Source organism: Emydura macquarii, unplaced genomic scaffold, assembly GCF_026122565.2.
Source record: "Emydura macquarii macquarii isolate MOO-44397 ecotype Brisbane River unplaced genomic scaffold, CSIRO-AGI_Emac_v2 contig_1559, whole genome shotgun sequence".
Classification (NCBI taxonomy): domain Eukaryota; kingdom Metazoa; phylum Chordata; order Testudines; family Chelidae; genus Emydura; species Emydura macquarii.
The window spans coordinates 249,449-271,166 of NW_027131696.1; the positions used below are offsets into that span (position 1 = coordinate 249,449).

A 21,718-nucleotide genomic window follows, 5' to 3' on the forward strand; every position below is an offset into this window, starting at 1 on the left:
GTTTGTGCAGAGCCTTTTCCACTCTCTTGCCCAAGCAGCTGCTGCTGCACTGGTGCAATAGATGCCACAAGCATGGCTGCTGACAGTGGTTCAGGGTTTGTCTTCAGAGTTTTCCTTCTCCTAGATAAACTGCTGACCTGAGCTCATTGGCCCATTGGTGTAGTTATTGGCCAACGACTATATATATAATCCAGGTTGCCTTTATATACGATCACAAGGCACATGCTTCATCACCATCCTCTCTGTTGACATTAATGTGTTTTTCTTTGTCTGCCAATGAAGACTTCACTGTGACCCTAGCAGGGAGGATTAGGGGTTAATCACACTTATGTAACATGTGGCCCCAAAACTAGTGGAGGCCAGGAATGCCTCACTCTTCCCTTACAGACCCGCCCAGTTTGCCCACTGCCCATGCTTAAACACAATTCCTATAGAAAAGCACATGGAAACCCAGAATTCAGACATTGAGGATTTTCAGCAAAAATTGCGCAAGGTCGACCTCTTCACAATCAAGTCCAAAAAAAGAACGAAAGGAATTAACTTAACTCTTAAGTTCCAACTTTATAAACTCTTATAATGATAAAGAAACATAATAATAATAGCGTAATTTCTACTACATAACAAGGTTATTTCGTAATCCATATATATTATCTTCACAGTTATACATAAATAGAAACAAAAAAACCTACTTAAATCTAAACAGGTTAGTCCCCACAAACAGTGAGAAGTAATTCAGAGTTCCAAAGCATAGGTTGAGTTCTCTTCAGTCTCAGAGTCTTTGTTCATGAACTCTAAACAGTCTGCTGAGTCAGAACCACTGCAATAATATCTTCCCTCCTCTTGTTTGCAGAAATCTCCATCTGAAACCAACAAAGGCTCTTTGTCCTTCTCTGCTGGTCTGTGGAATCACTCATTTAGCTAGTCAACCAACTAATTAATCAACCAGTCAGCATTTAGAATATAAATGAAAAACACAAAACTGAGAATAGCCAAATAGAACTGACTTTTTCTCCAACATCACATTTAACTAAGAGAGTTTGTGGCCCATATTGGTTAAGACAATTTAAGTAAAACATTTTGGCTAAAAATCAAATAACGTTCCATGTATACAATTAAAATGAAGGAAGATAGTTAGAGAAAGAAGAAATAGTGAAGGAAAACTCACACTGGCAGTGCTTCCCTGTGTTGAAGAGTTAATAGTATAGCCTGCTACAAAATGCTTCAGAGTTAGGAGAAACCAGCCTGCTTCCTGCTCATGTGCCTGAGCTTCTCCCAACCCATGTAGGTCACATGTCTTTTGTAAAGCAGCTGCCCTAACTACTTGCCCTCAAGGGAGTCTAAGGCCAGCTACAGAGAGCCTATTGAGCACACCCCAAACAACAGCACCCAGTTCCAAAAACTTCTGAGCATAAAATGCTAATTGTTCATTGGCTTAGCAACAGTGACCCAGACAACTCATTCCTCCCCACTTTTCCTCTCTAATATCTCCCTATTAGGCACAGGGGTTACATATTATTTTAGAAAAAAGGGCACCATCAGTTGTAATCCAAGGCAGAACTCGCAGCATAACCATGATCCAACATTGCAAACCTAATTTTTTTAACATGCTTAGGGTTTGTTTCTGTTTAACGTATTCTGTTCTTTTCCTCTCTTCAGTGACAGAGATAGTTGGCTCAGATCAGCGAAGGATTGTTGGAATTGTGATACAGATGTTCTTCAGCATTGGAATCATGATTCTTCCTGGGATTGCTTACCTGATTCCAACATGGCAGGGGATTCAGCTGGCCATAACACTCCCCAATTTCCTTTTCCTGCTGTATTACTGGTAATGTTGATGTGTTCATTTTAATCTCTGTAGGCTACTACTTTGTATTCGGGTCTAGATAACAGAATTCCTAAAAAGAGGGTTTCCCTGAACGTTCCAGAAATTACTTTTGGATGCATTTTACCAGGTGGTGAGTTTTAATAAAACTTTGCGCTTATAGAGTTAGTGGTTTTCATCTAAAACTCTCAAAGCACTTCACAAAGATGGGTAATTATTCTTCTTTGCTTGCAGTTAAAAAAAACTGAGTCAGTAAGTGATTTGCTGAAGTTAGTACGACAAGCTGGTCACAGAGCTGGGACTAAATCCAAAGCCTACAGTCACCCAATTCCATGCTTAACTGTCTGCTAAGAATTACAGAGACAAGGTGGGTGAGGTAATATCCTTTACTAGACCAACTTCTGTTGGTGAGAGAGACAAGCTGAAGAAGTCTAGAGGTCTGAAGAAGAGCTCTGTGTGGCTTAAAAGCTTGTCTCTCTCACCAGTAGAAATTGGTCCAATACAAGGTATTATATCACCCACCTTGTCTCTCTAATATCCTGGAACTGACACAGCTACAACTGCAGTGCATATGGCCATACGCTAAGAACTAGGCTAGGGTCAACAAGTTGTTTCACATAGGTCATCAAACAACCATTTGATCTGAACTAGATTAAGACCTCCAATGTAGAGGCAAAAGGTTACATGTCCTGTGACCAATCCCTTATGTCACCCAGCTTCTGGGCCTTAGGAAGCTTTCAATAAAGTTGAGCAAGACCTAATAAATATTTGAATAAAAAAGATAAATTTAAGCCATAATCAGTTGTTTTTTAATTGACTGAATGTTGCATATGAACTGTAGACATTATACTAATTCTCAAGCTGTGGTCCATGGACCTTCCTAGTTGTCCATGGAATGAAGTATTTTGAGAGTCAAGCCAAAGGCTGCTTGGGGAGGTGGGTTGTTGGGAGTCTGAGAAATCACTGCATTAGGTGTAAATGCAGGTGATGATTCCCATTGTTTTCTAAGCTCACTATTAAGCAAAATCCTTACCTCCCTCTGTGCTTTTACAGGGCAGTTCCTGAATCTCCACGCTGGCTATTGACACGCAAAAAAGGAAAAAAGGCTTTAAAAATTATGCACACCATTGCCAAGCACAATGGGAAATGTCTCTCTCCACATTACTCTGAGGTACTTACCATATGTTTGTTCCAGTTTTGTTTGACCTTTAACCATTGGCCTTTCAATTCTGTTAGAATATATTCTGTGTTTGGTTTAGAAGAAATTTGCAGTACAACATCATGAACAGATTGTCTGACTCACTTTTTGTTTCCTTGAGAAGGAAGAAGTAGGTTTATTGAAGGACACAGATTGAAATGAGAACATTTTCAAGAAGTTATAGGAAATGAGAATACTGACTGATGTAAAATTCATAATAAATATCTCATACCAGACATCTTAAATTACTAGGGACCACTGTATTTCATAGTAGCTTTAGATTTAGACAGGCATTGTCTACAAGCCAGGCTTGGAACTTAAATAGCAGGCTTCAGAACCCCAAGATTTGCCTTAGAAGAAGTGTTTTAAATCATTAGCATCACTGGAGAAAATCCCTAGATGACTGCTGGCTACCAACCACTAAACATACTAAAACTTTTTAAAGGAATGATTCATTTTTTACTGGTAAAAAAAATTGTTTGTAAGAAATGCCCACTGAGCAGCATGCATATTTGTTGCTTTAATTTTCCTCTGAAACCAGGATTTTCCTTCTCCCACCTCCCTACAATCAAGCATTAACCACCACATTGAACAAGACAAAATAAACCTTGAGAATCTCAGACTTGTCAGCCAGAACCATACAAAACTATTGTGGATACAAAACAAGCTGGTTTTTATTTGCAAGTAATGCAGAAGTTCTCAGATTTGAACTACTTTGGTAAAGGTTTCACAATATCCCACAGATGGGTTAGAGGGCAGATTTTGTGTATGATTCATGGGTTTGAAGTTACAAAATTGCTTCTCTCTTTTCACCAGACTGGGAGGTTTTCTGTCAGTGACTTTTTTTTTTTTAATGAAGCTTGTACACTGACTGTTGTGCTTCCTATCATGGTCAGGCAGCTGAAAATATCTTCCTTGTGGGTATGCTGCAGCCCCTGTATTTCAGGAACCCAAAGTGGCACCAGAGATATAAAGTTTAAAGTAGGACCTTCTAATAGGTCCTACTTACATAATAAGATGGTTCCTACAGACTCTGAGCATGTAGACTTGAGTGTCTCTGCTTCATATCAGAGACCTTGTGTAATCACCAGAGGGCCTCCCAATGTACAAGACTAATTTTAAAGAGACAGTACTACAATATACTACATTGACCCTCATTTTCCACTACACTAAAACATAATCTCTGCATTGATTATTTTCAATTTTTCACAAATGCGTTTGAAAAACTGGTTATTGCCCATTAATCAAACATGAGAAGCTCATAAGATAATTTGCTGTAGGACATATAGATATGATCACAATGATGATAAATATCTTTGGTTTGTATACTCCAATGAATGCTCTACAAGCATAATTTCATCCACTTTTGAAATACATCCCTATATGAATGAGAAAAAGCCTTTCTGGTCATTGCCAATAACTGACCAACTAAAAGCAGCTGGGATTCAACCAAGCCCTAGATTGAGAAACCAAACAACAATAAGAGTCAGACACACACCCTCCTCACTACACCTTCCAGCTGCTTCCCATGACCAACTAACGTAATCTCAAGTCTTATCCAGATTGAGTCCTGGCCAGTTTGCCCTCATCCACATGCAATTAAGGCAATCAGGGCTTTGGAGTCAGACAGCTGCATGTCATCATCTTACTGAAGACATCCCAACCTGTGTCTCATTTACACTCTCAACAGCCCTATACTGATGTTAAATAAAAGAGGTGAAAGATGAAACCCTGTGGAAGCCCACATGGCACTGCCTTCAGGCTGAAGGGGCAAATACCCACCACCATCCCGTGGGAATGCTCAGCATGACATGAAACACCTGAGAGCAACCCCATCCATTGATGGGGCCAAAAGATGAGTCAACAGCACCTCATGATCAACGGTATTGAAGGCTACTGATGGATCTAACTTACACATTAGCTTGGACACCTGATCTTCATCCATCACCAGGAGATCATCTACCAACACAGTCTCTGTGGTGTACCCAGATTGACAAAAGTCAAGATCAGAGTCAGTTAGATACTTAGAGTGGTCTTGAAACAAATGTTTCAATTATCTACACCAAAGGTGAAAGAGTATCTGTCTGGTAATAACTACCCATGTGGTCAACTTCAAGTGACGGTTTCTTGAGCAGTGGTCGCACATATGCTTCCCTATGGGAAGCCTGCAACCTGCCCTGCTTGAAGTAGGTATTGAAAATTTTCCATATTTCTTTCCCATGGTCCTTCAACAGTCTAAAAGGACCTGGAACCTATCCCAGGTTGTCAGACAAAGTGCTGCCGACTCTCCAATATCTGAGGGCTGGTCTACACTTACCCGGAGATTCGGCGGCAGTCAAAGGGAGTTATGAAAACTACACAGAGTAGCTTGCGTAACTCATGTCGACTGCTCTGCTTCCCTTCTGCGTGCTGTCTACACTGCACTGTGCCAATGGGGACGTAGCGCTACGCTACTTGAGGGGTAGCGTCGACTTCCTGATCGATTGAGTAAGTCTACACTGACTGCTCAATCGTTTCAGAAAGATCGATCTGGTGGCGGCAAATTTGCCGCCATCAGTATAGACATGGCCTGAGTGAGCAACTCTGGCTGACACTCAAGTACAGAAGATTATGCAGTGTGGTTGTAGCCATGCTGGTCCCAGTATTTAGAGAAACAAGGTGAGTGAGGTAATATATTTTATTGGGCCAACTTCTGATTGGGAGAGAGACAAGCTTTTGATCTTACACAGAGCTCTTCTTCAGCTCTCTGTAAACTTGAAACCTTGTCTCTCTCACCAACAGAAGTGGTTCAATAAAAGATATTACCTCACCCACCTTTTACAGAAGCTAGGTATTTATCTCTTCAAGTTACTGCTCTTCTTCCACAAAACTGTATAACTTTGCACAAATCTGCATGATTTTATTTACACTGTAAGAAGAAATTTCCTTGAATCAGCCACAAAGCACACCAGCTTCAGTTACTCATGGTTGTTCCTATGATAAATACAACCTCATACAAATTGCATACTCCTTTGCAATAAAAAATGGTATGGAAAAGCATAGAAATTTAGGTATGTAAACATTCCTTTATCCATATAATTCGTACATTCAGTTAATGATCATTTTGACATGTAAGAGTTCACCTGACACATTTCACAAACGAGCTAAACTCTGACCTATCTGACACCGTTACAAACTATTTTAACACATAGATATATCATTAATTATATGTTTTACAGAGTCAAAGATATACATAGCAGGTATGGGTATGATGAAAGATTCATATATATTTCTTTAACTAGTCATTTCCATGCTTTTTAATGCATAGTTTTGTGCAATTGTCATCATGTTCTTGTTATGAAGTTTTTGTGAGTGTTGTTTTAATCATAGGTGCAACCTTACATTAATGACATTTTGTGTGTGGAAATAGGTAACATATTGGGCCACTCATTTACTTGGCCAATAGAATATAATTAGAAAACATGATGGCGGTAGATAAGTAAAGCAATGTGACAGAAGAGGTTTGATTACCAGTGAAAGGGTAGGCCAGAAATTAGTAAATCATTTCTGTTATGCAAGCCAAAATGACTGAGTGGGGGAAGTCAGCCAGATTGAAATAGCATCTTCTGCAGTTAGAGGAGTGTAAACTGAAATGGTTAAGAGAAAAATAAAGTGTAAAGACACATGAGTGAGACAGAAGTTAGTAAACTGTTCATATTCTCCCATTAACCTCTCCTTTCTACAGCTCAGTATTTTAAAAACCTAGGCTGTAGAATGTAGAGATTTATATCTTTTCCCACCAACTTTATTAAGACCTCATCTGACATTTTAAAGAAATATTCAGAGTCATGACCCCAGTTCACAGCTGCAACTGCTTAACCTACAGTAATATCTGAGCTACACTTTGGATCTGTGCCTGTGTTCTTTTTGATATACAAATTTTGTCATTCCTGGTGCTGTGCCCAGCAGAGAGTGATGTTTCAGGAAGAGTGTTAATAGGGGGTCAAGTGCATTTCTCATTTTTACTCACATCAGAATTCTCTTCCAGATAATTATCTCTAGCTTTACAGACAAAACTGTTAGTGTGCGGACAGAAAGAGAGAGAATCCATCATGACGTGCATGAACTTTCACTAAGATTTTCAAGAGAGCCTGAAAGGATTAGGTGCCCAGAAAATCACAGCTTTTATTGGCACTCAGACACCGTGTTGATAAGTAGAGCTGACTGGAGGACACTTGTTTCACAGCACCATTCAAGGCTCAGAAATTTTGGTTTCATTCCACACTGGAACAAGACAAAAGCCTTTCATATGTTTTCTCAAAAACATAATTGTATTGAAATCTGAGCTTTTTGATTAGGGAAAGTGTGTGTGTGTGTGTGTGTGTGTGTGTGAGAGAGAGAGAGAGAGAGAGAGAGAGAGAGGGGGGGGGGGCTAGGGTACTGACCTGGGACACCTGCCTAATTCAGAATGATGTGAGAATGAAAAACCTCTACTCTAAATCACACACAGCAGGGACTCGAATCTGAGTGTCCCACATCCCAGGCCAGTACCTAACCATCAAGATAGAGTTTTGTTCAGTATTTTTCACTACGGCATTGTTACAGTAGGGGACTGGTCATAATTTATTAAATGTTGTTTCCAGTGTAACCCCTTGTTCTCAGTTTTGCATAATTTCCCCCACATTTCATTTTTCAAGCTGAAATTTTTCATGGTTGGTGTCTGCCCAAGGGTGAATGTTTTGTGAACATTTGAGCTAAACCACTTCATCTATTTTTTAAGTGATAGGTGAGAAGAACAAATATTTTTTCCATTATAGAAACAAAATCTTGTCTCTTTAAAAAGAGATCTCTTGCATTAAAGTGGCTGGGATAGAAAGTTGAGATTTGATCTGGAAATTGTCCTCTCTGAGGAGAAATGACTTGGAGTGTTCTGGTGACAACTGATGTTGAGCAGACAGAAATGTAAAACTTTGAAAATCACTCTCTGAACATGCACAGAAGATTTTTCTCATGATTTATTATTAAGGCCCTGATGCTGCAAAGACTTACATACATGCATAATTTATATGCTGCGGCTGTAATTCAACACTGGACTTAAGTGTATTGAAGTCCCACTGACTTCAATAGTTTGTCAGGCTTGGTGCTGTGCTGAATAGGAATGGGCTGTTGAACTGGAGACTATCACAGTGCATGAAGTTGGCTGGATTAGTACCAAAGCTTGTGAAGTGCACAACCTTTACTGGAATTTTTAAAACCATTGTAGAAACAATGAGATAGGATTTGATTAAATACATCGTTTTATACAAAATCTTGCTGTTCAGGGGGTTCGGTTATAACATGTCTTTGGGCACTAAGGCTGAAATTCTGGCTGCAATGAAGTTAATGGGAAAACGTTCATTGATTTCAATTAGGTCAAGATTTGACTCTAAAAGAGTTAAAGTTTTTTGCAATGATTTTAATGTCCTTTTTCCCCAGCCCATAAATCACACTGAAACATTTTTTCCAACTAGTGTTAGTGACACTTGTGACAGACACAAAATCATGTTTAGACTGCTTGATTTATCTTTGCATGGGAAAATTAATACCATATTTGCACAAGATTCACATGCCGGTCACTGCCAACCTATTCTTATAAACAAAATTATGGCAGCTTTATCACTCTTCATGAGTGTGTCCATAATAAATGCCAAGAAACAGCATTCATTTACATTCCAGATTCTGACCTGGAATGTAAATGAATGCCCGACAGACCGAACATAGGATTAAAAAAAATGGACCTGGCGTGTAAACAGTGGAAGCAACTTTGAGAAAACTGCTAACCTTGGCTACGGCTACACTGACGGCTGCAAAGTCGTCGCCGTCAGATCGATTTCTCTGGATCGACTGAGCAGTCAGTGAAGACCCACTCAGTCAATCCAGATATCGACCTACTAAGACCACCTTTGCAAGTGGTGCAGTGCAGTGAAGATGGTGCGCAGAAGAGGAGCAGAGAAGTCGACGGGAGTCACGCAAGTTTTTTGCGTAGCTTGCGTAACTCCCGTTGACTGCCGCTGAATCTCGGAGGCAAGTGTAGACAGGGTCTTTTTGTTACAGAGAACAAAGTAGCTGTAAAGATGGGAGAGGAGGGTTCCTGTCAATGATGAGAAGGAATGGAAGAGAACCTGGGGCAGACTGGGGTTTCACGAACACTTCCAGTATTCTGGGACACTCTTTTGCTACAGGAAATGTTTAAAGTCCATTCAAAGGCTGTTTATCTCACTGAAAAGTTTAGATAATATCTTATGACATGAGCAATAAATACAAAATAAAATTAATGTGTACAGCCTTGGCTGAACTACAATCAGATCACTGGGCTATGCTTTTGACCTAGTTTACTGTTGTCATCACCAATCAGCATGGTCTTTGTCTCTACATTCCCTGTGACCCTGTTCTCCTTCCACAACACAAAGTAATTTCCATTGACTTCACAGCACAGATGGGAGAAAGGGAGTCCTCCTTCCTCTTTCCACAATCACATCATCTTATCAATTCTCTTTTTTCTGTCTGGTTCCATGTCCCTCTTTCCCTGAGGCCCTGCCCACTGGCCAGGCTGGAAGCCAGAACCCAGAGGTGAGCATATTCTCCCCCCTCCCCTGGAGCTGGCCGAGCCCATCGCTCCAGCCCCTCTCCCTCACCCCTGCGCATAGCTGGCCCCTCCAGCCCCTCTCTCCCCTGTCCCTCCTCCCATGGAAAACACAAAGATCAGCTGTAGGCGGGGGTGTGTGTGTGTTGTAGATGCTGTGCATAGGGGTGCGTAAACTGTAAATCCGGCCCTGCCCACCTGTAGAGAGGTAACAATATCTGTCTAGTGGTTAGAACAAGGGAGCAGGGACACAGAGTCAGGAATTGCAGTTTTCAAAGCAACACAGAGGATTTTGCCACACATCTTCCACTAAATATGTGGGACTAAATCCCTTGCACTGCTTTGAAAATGAAGACTCCTGGATTCTAATCCTGATTCTGTTGCTGATTTGTTGTATTACCTTGGCTAAGGGCTCATCTACATGAACAATTAGACCACAGCAAACCGGAATATGAATCTACCTGCACTGGCCTGTTGTGGTCTAAGAGTTCAGGTGCACCTTGCTGATGCACATTAACCGTTGGTGAGAAAGCTTTGATCTAATCCTTTAAGAAATGGGTGTAGCTCAAAGTGCATTAACGAACTGCTAACATGTGTCAGCAGGGTGCGCACAGTTAAACTCTGGGGTAGATTGACACCCCAGTTTGCCATGGACTAATTGTTTGTGTAGACAAGCCCTAAATCATGTATGTTTTCTAATCCTAATTTTACTTATTTGTAAAGTGGAGATAATGATACTTTCCTCTTAGTCTGTGCGGTGGGGGGAAGGGGTTTGCCATATTTCTAAAGCATTTTTAGATTTTTCAGGAAAAGGCCTAATTCAGCAAAATGCTTGTGCACGTTCTTATCTATAAGCACATTTTGAAGTCCCATTGACTTCTGCTTCATTAGACACGTTTAAATATTTTGCTGAATCAGGCCTGAGAAAGATTGTCTGCCCTCTGTTCTGGGCCTTCTTTTTCCACCCTGGCCTCGCTTCTTGACAGTGACTTCTTATCGTACTTTTCTTCCTGGTACTCAGTTGTAGTATCAAAAACACTCTCAAGGCCATTGTTATTTGCTCTCTCCATTTCTTACTCCTCTGCATACCCACCTCTTTGTTTTACTTATCACCCATTAAAATTTCATTGGCTGCCTGTGGGGCATAAACTCACAGTTGAGTTCCTTCTCTCAGTTGCCCTTAAAGTACAATTCTGCTCTGAAAAGCAGCTGTAAAAAGGCTGCTTTTCCATTTATTGCCTCCCAGGGACCTCTAAGTCAACTTCTCAGTTTCAAGTAAAAATATGTTTTTTCCTTCTGAAAACTCAGTAGGATGTGGAAGTCAAGCTGTATTTTTTCTGGCATGTACATTGTCATTACAAAAGATTAAGGCGCTGGAAATCCCTCAGCATTTGTATTAAATTACGTGCCCTCTCCCATATTTGCTGTACTAGCTCAGCTGTGGTGGCCTGTGTTCCCACCTATGATCTGCTGATTTGGATGCTTGCTTTTCTTTAGATCACGGTTACAGATGAAGAGGTTAGTAATCCATCAATTCTCGATCTGGTTAGAACTCCTCAGATGAGAAAATACACATTGATTCTAATGTATGCCTGGTAAGTCCTCATTTTGTTGGGTTTTAGTCATATTTTTTCAATATTCTCTCAAACCTGAAATTCAAGTCAGCTGCCTAGAATAATCTGTGTTTGTCTCATTGTTTTTTGTTTAGGTTTACAAGTGCTCTGATTTACCAAGGCCTTGTCATGCGCCTGGGAATTATAGGAGGAAACCTCTACCTAGATTTTTTCATCTCAGGAGCTGTGGAATTGCCTGCAGCTCTCTTGATTTTACTGACAATCGATCGAATTGGCCGACGCCTTCCATTTGCCATAAGCAACATAGTGGCAGGAGTAGCATGCTTAATTACTGCATTCTTACCAGAAGGTAGCTCTTTCCTTAGCTTCCCAAGATCAGTGATTTATTTCATAGACTTTAAGGTCAAAGGGTCCATCATGATCATCTAGTCTGATTTCCTGTACAATGCAGGCCACAGAACAACCCCCTCCCCCCCCCCCCCCCAATCCTGTAATAGACCCCTAATCTCTGGCTGAGTTACTGAAGTCCTTAAATCATGATTTAAAAACTTCAAGTTACAGAGAATCCACCATTTAATCTGTGAAGTTCCTAGAGTAGAGAGGGGGAGGCCACACAAAGTTTTCGAAGCTGTGAACCAAGGTAAAAAGTGTTTTGTGATACATTGAGCAAATGATAATGCATGCCGCAGAACAAAATATAAAGAAGGGGGAAATGCACTCACTCCTGAGCTGGGAAGAGATTTATCATACAGGTATGGAGCTAGGGAATTGGTAGTCTGGGGAAACTGTCTTCCCATCGCCAAATGAGAAGAAACAAACCTATTTAAAGGATATATTTCCCGCTGGTCAGTCTTGGCAAATCTTCAGTCAGATTCTCAGCACTAGTAACCGTAACAGTCCATTCCATTGGCCTGAGCTTGCCAAAGTGCAGTGTGCTCTGTCCATTCCTCGTTTCATCCATCCTATAACTGCCATGGTGCAGGAGCCAGGAGTAAGTGGCACAGAGCTGGCTAGACACCACCCTAGGTTTCCCATACACAAAGGGAATCACCAGCTGGTAGTTCAAAGGGGACAGACCAGAGGTAGAGGATCTGGCTCCCCTTTAAGTAAGTCTTGCCCTGCTTCAAGCATTACCAGGGTGATTGTGGTGTGCTATGCAGGCTTTTCAGCACTGGTGACAATAGATTCTTTTCTATAAACTGATGTTTCTCCAGTATGTTGTTACAGCGAACTGTGTATCCCAAGGAAAGCATTCAAAGGTGCTGCACATTAAAGGCAGGCACAGAACAGAGAGCCTTACCCTGACTGTGAAGTCCCCACCCTTTGCTTCAGAATAGTTTAGAGCTGAGTTACACGGGATGTTGAATTACCATTAGAAAGGATCATCCCTCCCTAAGGATGTCATCAGCAGAATGAAGCCACAGTGCTGTGAATACTAATTAGCCGTAGTGGTATCAGCTCCAGAAATTATATCACAGGGCAACAGCCAGCAGGCAGATATTCCAAGAGAAGAGCTATAAAATGACACCACCTGTCACCTCAGGAACAGAAGCTGTTTTTGGAAGTACAATAAAAGATCCTTCACAGAAACACATTCCTCAGTTAGTTCAGTCTGACCACAATTAGCCTCATTTTTAACCGTTATTCAAAAGTTACTTTAAGACAGTACCACATGTTTCATCAGCTCAGTTATTTCAAGAAATCTAGCAGTAATGGCAAGGGTCTGAGAATCAGGAGATCTGAATTTTGTCCTGGCTCTGTCACTGTCTTGCTCTATGACCTAGGGCAAGTCATTTCACCTTTGTAAAGCAGTTTGAAATGATACTTACCCTCCTTTGCAGAACACTGGGGTGAAAATTTATGGTGTAAATGATGGGCATTGTTATGGATCGGGTATTTTTATTATTGCCTTTTATTATTTTTATTATTGCCTTTGTGTGTGCCCTCTGAGTTTTCTAAATTCACTGTGGGCAAAAAGTCATCTTTAAAAAAAAACACAAAAACAAAACAGATTTGGGGGATTAAATAAGTTTTTCCATCTGCAAAAATATGTCTGTTTATGGGGAAAAAATTCAAGACAAAAAGAAAATAAATGCATTTCTCTTTTTCATGAAATAATATTTAGAGTACTTAATGGAAAAGATCCTATATCATTACATTGGGATGAAATTTACAGGGATCTCTAAACATTTGATGGGTTTTTTTTTTAGAAATAACTCTAAAATCTTACCAAAGTTCATAGATGATATCCGTTGTGGAGTTTTTTGAGCCATCTTATAGAATTCCATAGCAAGGATTAAATTTTCTATTATAAAATCTGTAGGATGTTGAAAAAAAATCTATAGAAAAGTTATAATTTTCTATTAAATTCTAGAGGACTTTTCTATAAGGCCAAGAGAAATTTTGGGAGATCTATTTGGGAGTCATTCTGACTCAGCTCTAATTACAATTTGATTTAGAAAAATGTTGCAGGGGGAAAAAGATCACACCCGGATAATGACCAGTAGCCTGCGTGAAGCAAAGGATTGCACAATTTGGGTATGATCATAGGAGCTTGGCAATAACATTTACCACTCATTATCCCACACTTGGCATTATGCAACATGTCTTTGTTGAGTCAGTGGGTTGGAATTGATTTCTGAGTCTTCAGACTTGCCTGGGTTACACAACAGAGCATGAGTAGCTACAACTTGAACACGCATAGATGCTGGTACTGATTGATATCCAGCAACAGTGCCGTTTTGGTTCTACTCTTCCTTGAACCTGACCCAGAGTCCCTCTGATATAACTATTGCTGACAGGGCTTTGAATGTAGTTCTGAGAAAGATATCAGAATAGGAAAACAGAAATTGGCAGACCGGAGCAGACCCAATGTACATTTAGTCCATTATCCTGTCTCTGACTGTGACCAATACCAGATGCCTTAGAGAAAAGTGTAAAAACCCTGTGGTGGGCAGATGGGGATAACTTGCCTCCACCTCAGATCTCATCCAGCTCTCTATTAGAGATGGTTTATACCCAATATCTCTTCCAAATCTGTTGATAGCATTAACTATTATTAACAATCATAACTCTGGATCGTCTTATTAGCCATGGAAATGTCCAATCCCTTTATGAATCTCAGCCTCAATGACTTCTCATTGCAATGAATTCCCCAGTTTAATTAGGTTTCGTGTGAAAAGCTTTTCCCTTGATCAGTTTTGAATTACAGAACAGCCAGAAACTGCTCACTAAAACATAGGTTCTCAAATTCTGAGCACATCCACCAGATTGGGCTCTGCAGATGAGGTAGGCAGGGGAACACCTATCTTGAGAATCCTGCTGGGACTGAGGCATGAATGAGGTCTCCAAGCAGCTCATTGACTGCAGGGTGGCATCAGGATTTAGGCAGCTTTGCGCATGGCCACCCAGCAGAAACGTAGGCACCTCCAGGCTTAGGCAGAGGCTCGTCATGATATTTGCTTCTGCTCACTTACACCGATACAAATCAGTATCAATTCCATTGAACTCAGTTGAGTTACACCACTGTGAAACCCATGAAAGAGAGAGTGGAACGAGACCCTTGACTTCCAGCTGACATGATAAAACCCATTTCACCAACCTTTCTTTTAAAATTTACCTTGTTAACAGATATCCTGTGGTTGAAAACCTCGGTAGCCACCCTGGGAAGACTGGGAATCACCATGGCTTTTGAAATTGTGTATCTCGTGAACAGTGAATTATATCCTACAACGTTAAGGTAACTGCAGTTGTTTCATACACAGCTGAAATCCCTATTAAATTTAAGGAACTTGCCTTCGGTAGCATTAAAAACATTTGCATAGTAAATGGTTTTGTAACAGTGCCAATGTTCAGGCTTAATTTGGCAGTACCTTCCCAACAGCTGTGAAAGGCATTCTTCGTATGCGTTTTAAGTGCAAAATTCAACTCCACCTAAAATAGAGAGGTGTGTCTGGTGTCTCCATAATTTAGGACATTCTAGTTAATTTGCAAAAGCAGTATTATAGTGTCCCATGGGAGACAAAATTACAGAAGAGGCAATTTAATCAAGAACCTGTAAAGGAAACACATCTCTCAGAAGAATATATTTTCTATCCGACAAGCCAAAACCTGTATAGCAATGCAGCTAACCCCATCTAAATTGACACCTGTTAAAGAAATAAACAAGCTAATTGTCAGAGGACTTACCTCTATAGTGCCCCCTTTTGAGACAGCAGGCAAGGATACCTCCCTTTGTTGCTGGTGACTTCCGTCGGCTACAGGGGTTGTTACAGAGTCTCAAGAGATGTCTTTCCAGCTACCACTAGCAGGGGATTAGTGCAGCACTCCCCTGACAGGAGTCCAAACAAAAAGGGCAAAGTATAACAGTCCTGTAACCCCAAAGTGGTCCAGGTCCACTTGGAATGCTTTGCAAGGCAAATAGGTCAGGATTCTTTGAGTTAGGGCTGAATTTTTCTAACCCCTTTGCAGTCTGAGGGGCCCAGACTGAGCATCCTGGGCTAAGAGAAAGGCAGATAATTTCCTCTACTTATCCAGAGGCTCTTCAGCAGCCTTCCTAGTCAGCATTCCCTGTTCTATGGATTTAAGGGGTTGACACTCTAGCTCTGGATTTGGCTTTACTCTCTTAAGGAACCACCCTTCTCCAGGTGCAGCAGACTTCACAGGTGTTCCAGGTAGGACTTGATTATGCCCCGAGGCGCTCATTAACCCTTTCCTGGTTGGGGTGGGCACTTGCCCCACCACCCTAATCAAATACACTTTGAGTGCCCCTAAAGATAAAACGTAGTAGAAAATTTACCCAATCATAAAGCAGACTTGTTAAACTAACCTATTTTCAGTGAATCAAACCAGTTACATATAAAATATTCCTACTATACAGATACTTGATTTACTGAGTTACTGGATAACCTTGTAACTGTTATCCTTATTCTGTCACTCCTCCACTTCTCTTTTGTCTGTTTCTGACTCTCACTTGTCATGTTGAAATTAGATTGGAAGATCGTTGGTATATTGCAACAGATTTAAAAGCTTTTAACAATATAATAAGAAAGTGAATGACTGTGGAAACACAGATGCAATATATCTGGAGCTTAGTAAAGCATTTGATAATGTTTCACAAACTTACAAAATTAAATTTAAGTTGGCTTGGATATGAGCATTTTAAAGTTGGGAAAACAAGCACAGAGAACTTAAATAAAGTTGCCCCAGGTTATCCAGGAAGACTGTGACCAAGCTGATTTTAGAATCCCAATCAACCAAGAATATGTCTAGACTGCAACTGGAGGTGTGACTGTAGCATGTGTAGACATACCTGAGTTAGCTTTAATGTAGTTAGCATGATAGCAATAGCAGTGAAGCCATGGCAGCTTGGGCTTCAGCATGGGCTGTACACGCCCATCAGGTAAGGTGACCAGATAGCAAGTGTGAAAAATCGGGACAGGACTATATAAGACAAAAGCTCAACTATCAGGACTGTCCCTATAAAATCGGGATATCTGGTCCCCCTGCTGCAGGAAGGCTTTGTGAGCAGGGGTTTAGGTTTAGTGTTTCACAGAGGTGCAGCTTCTGAAATCTCAGCAACCCCATCAGGGAAGATCACTGGATAATTAGCAATCTGATATGCCAGTGGTAGAATCTGGCCCTTAACGCTGCTGGAATTCTTTTAAAATTTTACACCAGTTCTTTCCCCCACTCTATAATCAATACATTATTTTTCAGTAAACCTCTATTTTCTCATAAGTTCACTACTTAGACTCATTGCACCAGTTTGCTTATGTAAGTGTGTATTGTATATCCTGATTATGAAATAACTTTGGCCCTAACACATGCATCTCCTATGTTACATTCCTGATGTTACATTCCAAAATGAACAATAATATCTTTCTTTTGCAGAAACTTTGGTGTTTCCCTGTGTTCGAGTTTGTGTGATCTTGGGGGTATCATAGCCCCATTTCTTCTCTTCCGGTTAGCAGCCCTATGGATGGAGCTACCTCTAATCATCTTTAGTAAGAAATCATTTAAAATACAACCTTGGATAGAATACTTCTTTTGTAAAGGGACTACTCAGTGCATAAGAAACATACTTTACTTACGGTATTGCAGTGTGGGAAAGTGCTGCTTTATTCAGCTACATAACAAACACAGTGAGGAAAACACCACTAAATAAACTGGAAGTAAGGGAGGGGTGGAAGCCTGGCTCTCATCCATAATATGATGAATAATCCAGCTAATCCCTTGATGACCACTTTATTACAACTTGTTTTTAACCTGCTTCCTAACGTGGCTTCTTTTCTGGGGGAGAGTTTTATTGAGTGACCTATCTTCCCCCAGATCCATCATCTCCATCCTCACTGGCCAGCAGAGTTGACCTAAGTGCAAAGGAGAGCTGTGTTGCATTGTTTAAATGATGGCTACATCAGCCTGTAGACCCACATACATGGAGCCCCAGGAGTCATTCTGGCTGACTCCCAATGCAGTTTTGTTCCTCCTAAGGTCTAAGCTCTGAATCCCATGGAAAAGTCACCTGAGAAGCCATTAAGACGTGTTTACTTATCAAAACAGAGCCCTTGCAGCAACATGTTTCTAACATTTTCTTGAGAGTTTTCATATGTGACTAACTTTCATCAGACAAATAAACAAAGGACCAGATTCTCTGCTGCTGTAAGTTAGCATGGCTCTGTTGAAGTCAACAAAGCAACACCTGGGCATCTGGCCAAAAAGGTGTTTTCCATGTAATGTGCCAGTTAAGGTCTGCTTTGGTAAGTGGGTTGCGGGAACATAGGAATTGCCAACCTGGTTCAGAACAGTAGCCCATGTAGTCCAGTATCCTGCTACCAACGGGGATCAGCACCAGATGCTGCAAGGTTAGATGCAAGAAACCCTGCAGCTGGATAACCTGATCACATGGAATTTTTCTGCTGACTTCCAGGTTGGTTTGCACCCCAGTGCATGAGAATTTATAATCCTTCCAAAAATCATGTTTAATTTGTTAGCCTATATTGTTCTAACTCTAGATATTCTTGTTATTCATATAAATAGCTTCTTTTTTTTTTATTCCCAATGAATTCTTGGCCTCAGTGGTATCTTATGATAATGAGTTCCACACAGGCTAATTCTGTGGGCAAAGTATTTAGTAGAAAATCCTGAGTCTGAAAACCTAATCATATTTTTCTGAAGAGAAACATGCTGAGGAAAGAGTAGGAGAGACAGAACATAGAAAAAGAGAGAGGTGGATAAAAAGGATTTGAAATAGAAAGCAAACAAGACAGAAGAAAAGAAATTTATATTTCAAATTAATATTATTCCAGCCATAGATGTGTCCAGATGTTCCAGTTTACACTATTATATTCAGAATTTCTGCTGCACTCTTAAAACCCGATCCTCAACTACATTGTGTAACTGGATGTAAAATTATTATTTGTATTTCCATCAAGCCTAGAAGCCCCCATCATGGACCAGACCCCATTGTGCTAGGTGCTGTACAGACACAGAACAAAAGACAGTCCCTGCCCCAAAGAGTTTACAGTCAGCATGATAACATTTCACAACTACTTTCCAAAAATGTAAATGACCAAATGAGAAGCAAGGCAGGGGAGAAAAAAGCCTTCAGATTTAACTTAGTGTTTTGGGAACAGCTTCAGGTCTTCCTACATTATTCTTATTCTGTACCACAAAACTGTCCTGAAACTGAGAATGAGAAAAATGGCAAGACAATTTTGGTTCTAATTTTTTTCCTCAATGCCCATCATAGGTATACTCGCAGTTATTTGTGGGGTCTTGGTACTGCTTTTACCTGAGACAAAGGGAATTTCCTTACCAGAGACAGTGGAGGATGTGGAACAGCTTTCCAGGTACCCTGCCTTTTCTTCAATATTACATTGATGTGATTTCTTTTTGAGCAATCATAGTTTTTGTGTTATGTATGTATCTCATCAGTTGTAATAAATCAAAAGTCATATAATCCGTTACTAATTTGTTTTTGCAGCATCAGAGTAAACACCTCAGTCAAATACTGAAATATGCCCATGAGGCAATTTGATCTGATGGGAATGTGAATTTTTAAATGCTACAATGGAAGGTTGATTAAAAAAATAAATGCAAAGGGAAACTGAATTTTTCTATAAACAACTAGCACCTTTGTTGTAAACAGACAAAGCAGTTGTGCACACAACTTGAAGTAAATAGTAACAGTGTGATAGAAAAATCCCTTACAAATTTACATGCCCTTTAGACAAAATCCCAATTGAATTCAGGCAGAATTTTCTCTTAGGAAGGACTGCAGGATAGAAACCTTTGATTCAGTAGGAGCTAATGCCATATATAAATGTGGATACTGTTTTGAATGATGTCTTCAGAGCTTATTTCAGCACATCGTGACTACTGCAGTAGATGAATAAAAGAGGCAGGAATCATACATTTGTACTGAAAATAAATTGGACAGTGCTACAGCTTAGAAATATAACTCTTTTCTTTTTTCCCTCTGTTACTTCAGTCTCCAAAGTAAAAGTGGCAGGAAAAAGAAGCATCAAGATATCACCTCCTATATATGATCTTTCACTAAAAGCACTGAGTGAAGCATCCTGTTCTCACACCGGAAATTTGGTTTCCACCTGATAACTGCTTTAAAGTCTTCAGAAGGGGTTGGATTGAGCTGTGTCATAAGAGACACCTCCCAAGTACTTCTTTTATGAATGAAGACATTCAAAATAATCATTGTATTTTTATATAGCTATGGAATAAATACCTATTTTCTGAGTCCGTTGTTTCCAAGAAGGGAGCATTCATGTGATTCTTGTTAGAGAATACCCACTTAAATCAGCTGCTTTGCCTTATCCAGTAAGCTCTTACTTATTTGTATGTTTGGGTCATTTGTTCATCCTTGATATTGCAATAATTTGGGAAAATGGTGGTTTAAGATAGATGGTTTCAGAGGGGGAGCAGAATTAGAGTCGTTTTTTGTCCCACCAAATGATCAAGCCTCTGAAAAATCAGGAAAAGCAAAAGAGGAATTGCTCAGGGAACCAGCAAAACTGATGACACTGATGATGGAAAGCAGAGGGGAATAACTGATATACAAGGTGCTTCCTTCATCACTGGAACTTGGTGAGGTATGTATCATACATCTCAACAATTCCTAACTCTTCCTACCCCATTCCACCCAACTGCCATGTCAGCTTAAGGAAAATAGGAACCATGCTAGCAACAAAATGAATGCATGTATGGAATAGGCAACAGAAGGAGTCCATGAGAAGTGGAAGACCAGCAGAGCTACTTTTCACTAAGAATTTCCCCTGACGCATAGTCAAATGACAATAAGACATTTAGCAAAACTCACTACAGACTAAAGGAATGGAACCAAATGTGCACCTCTCCTCTGTTAAAATATCTGGTTAGATGGTTTGTAATGCCAAATTAGAACACATTTGTATTTTGATGCTGTCCCCTGAGAGAAAATTGTTCTTATTCTACTAAAAGAGTCCAGGATTACCTGATCAAACATACTTTATCCAAAACTGCTACTGGACTTTGTATTTTAATCTTTCCAATTTATTTAATATTTTTCTTAAAGTAACTCGATATAAGAGCTCCCTCAGCTCTGCAGTGGTGTCTGTGGTTTGCAGAGGAAGCTTTAGGTAATTTTAATTGTATTGGTGTTAAGTAGAATTGCTTGACATTTTCAGTGGCAGAGGGAAGTTTGTGTTGTATTGGTCAGTTGCTGCAGGTGCACTTTGTTGTTGTTTGATATGTGATCGAGAAATTTAGACATGAGAACTTATTTTTCAGGCCTTTCTAATTGTACTTTGCTGAGAGTGGCATTCTTTATTGTCCAGAATAAAATGTAGACAATATATGGCAGTATTTAAAATAACGGAAAGCCTGCGTACTCCTTGTTCGGAACTTAAGGTATGGCTAAGCTTAAAATTTGATGTATGTGGATCATAGGGACAAGGTGGGTGAGATAATATCTTTTATAGGACCAAATTCTGTTGGTGAGAGAGGCAAGCTTTTGAGCTTACACAGAGCTCTTCCTCAGGTCTGGGAAACTAACTCCAAGTGTCACTGCGAAATACAGTGTCAGGCTGTTACCAGGGTTTTTAGACTCCAAAGCAGTGGTAATTTGTTTTATTTTAGGCAGCATTAAGAACATATCAGTGGGGACACAGTTCCTCCGTCTAAAAAATGATTGTACAAAAGAGTGCTTTTACCTAAAACTACTTTTTTATTAGGTCTCAAGCACGCACATGCTGTAGCAGTAGGTTCAGAGCATCCCAAACTTCATTGTTACCCAAAGTCTGAGTTTGTTTTGAGTAATCAGCAACCAGGCTTCCGGGGGCCCTCCTTCTGTCCTGCTGCTGGGGCATTTTAGGTGTCAGCTCCTTGCCCAAAGAAAAGCTTCCTTGGATAGCTTCAAAGTGTATTCTTTTGCTTAATTTTTTTTCTAGCTAACCTAGACAAAGCACAATTCATAGTGACTCCTATTGGGTCACCAATTCTAGTTTCAGCAAACTACTTATTATCTCTTA

General features: G+C 40.2%; 1 protein-coding gene and 1 long non-coding RNA gene across 4 annotated transcripts in view; one reads left to right on the plus strand and one right to left on the minus strand.

The window, feature by feature from the left end:
- SLC22A3 (solute carrier family 22 member 3) overlaps positions 1-21,699 on the plus strand; it is a 43,771-nt gene extending 22,072 nt beyond the window's left edge. Inside the window, exons 4-11 of the mRNA XM_067555191.1 lie at positions 1,657-1,825; positions 2,876-2,993; positions 11,119-11,216; positions 11,330-11,544; positions 14,826-14,934; positions 17,088-17,200; positions 18,946-19,045; positions 19,687-21,699. Of these exons, the coding sequence (XP_067411292.1) occupies positions 1,657-1,825; positions 2,876-2,993; positions 11,119-11,216; positions 11,330-11,544; positions 14,826-14,934; positions 17,088-17,200; positions 18,946-19,045; positions 19,687-19,744 (980 nt within the window). The 3' untranslated portion in view covers positions 19,745-21,699. The remainder of the gene's footprint in view (positions 1-1,656; positions 1,826-2,875; positions 2,994-11,118; positions 11,217-11,329; positions 11,545-14,825; positions 14,935-17,087; positions 17,201-18,945; positions 19,046-19,686) is intronic.
- Positions 542-15,764, minus strand: LOC137157782 (uncharacterized). Of its 3 annotated transcripts, none has more exons than XR_010921237.1 (2): positions 15,384-15,764; positions 542-860 (listed from the first exon to the last, which is right to left on the minus strand). It is a non-coding gene; the product is annotated as an uncharacterized lncRNA (long non-coding RNA). The 3 variants fall into 3 exon arrangements; XR_010921236.1 differs by lacking the exon at positions 15,384-15,764 and adding an exon at positions 2,856-2,901; XR_010921235.1 differs by lacking the exon at positions 15,384-15,764 and adding an exon at positions 1,166-1,347.
- Positions 21,700-21,718: the final 19 nt, after the last annotated feature.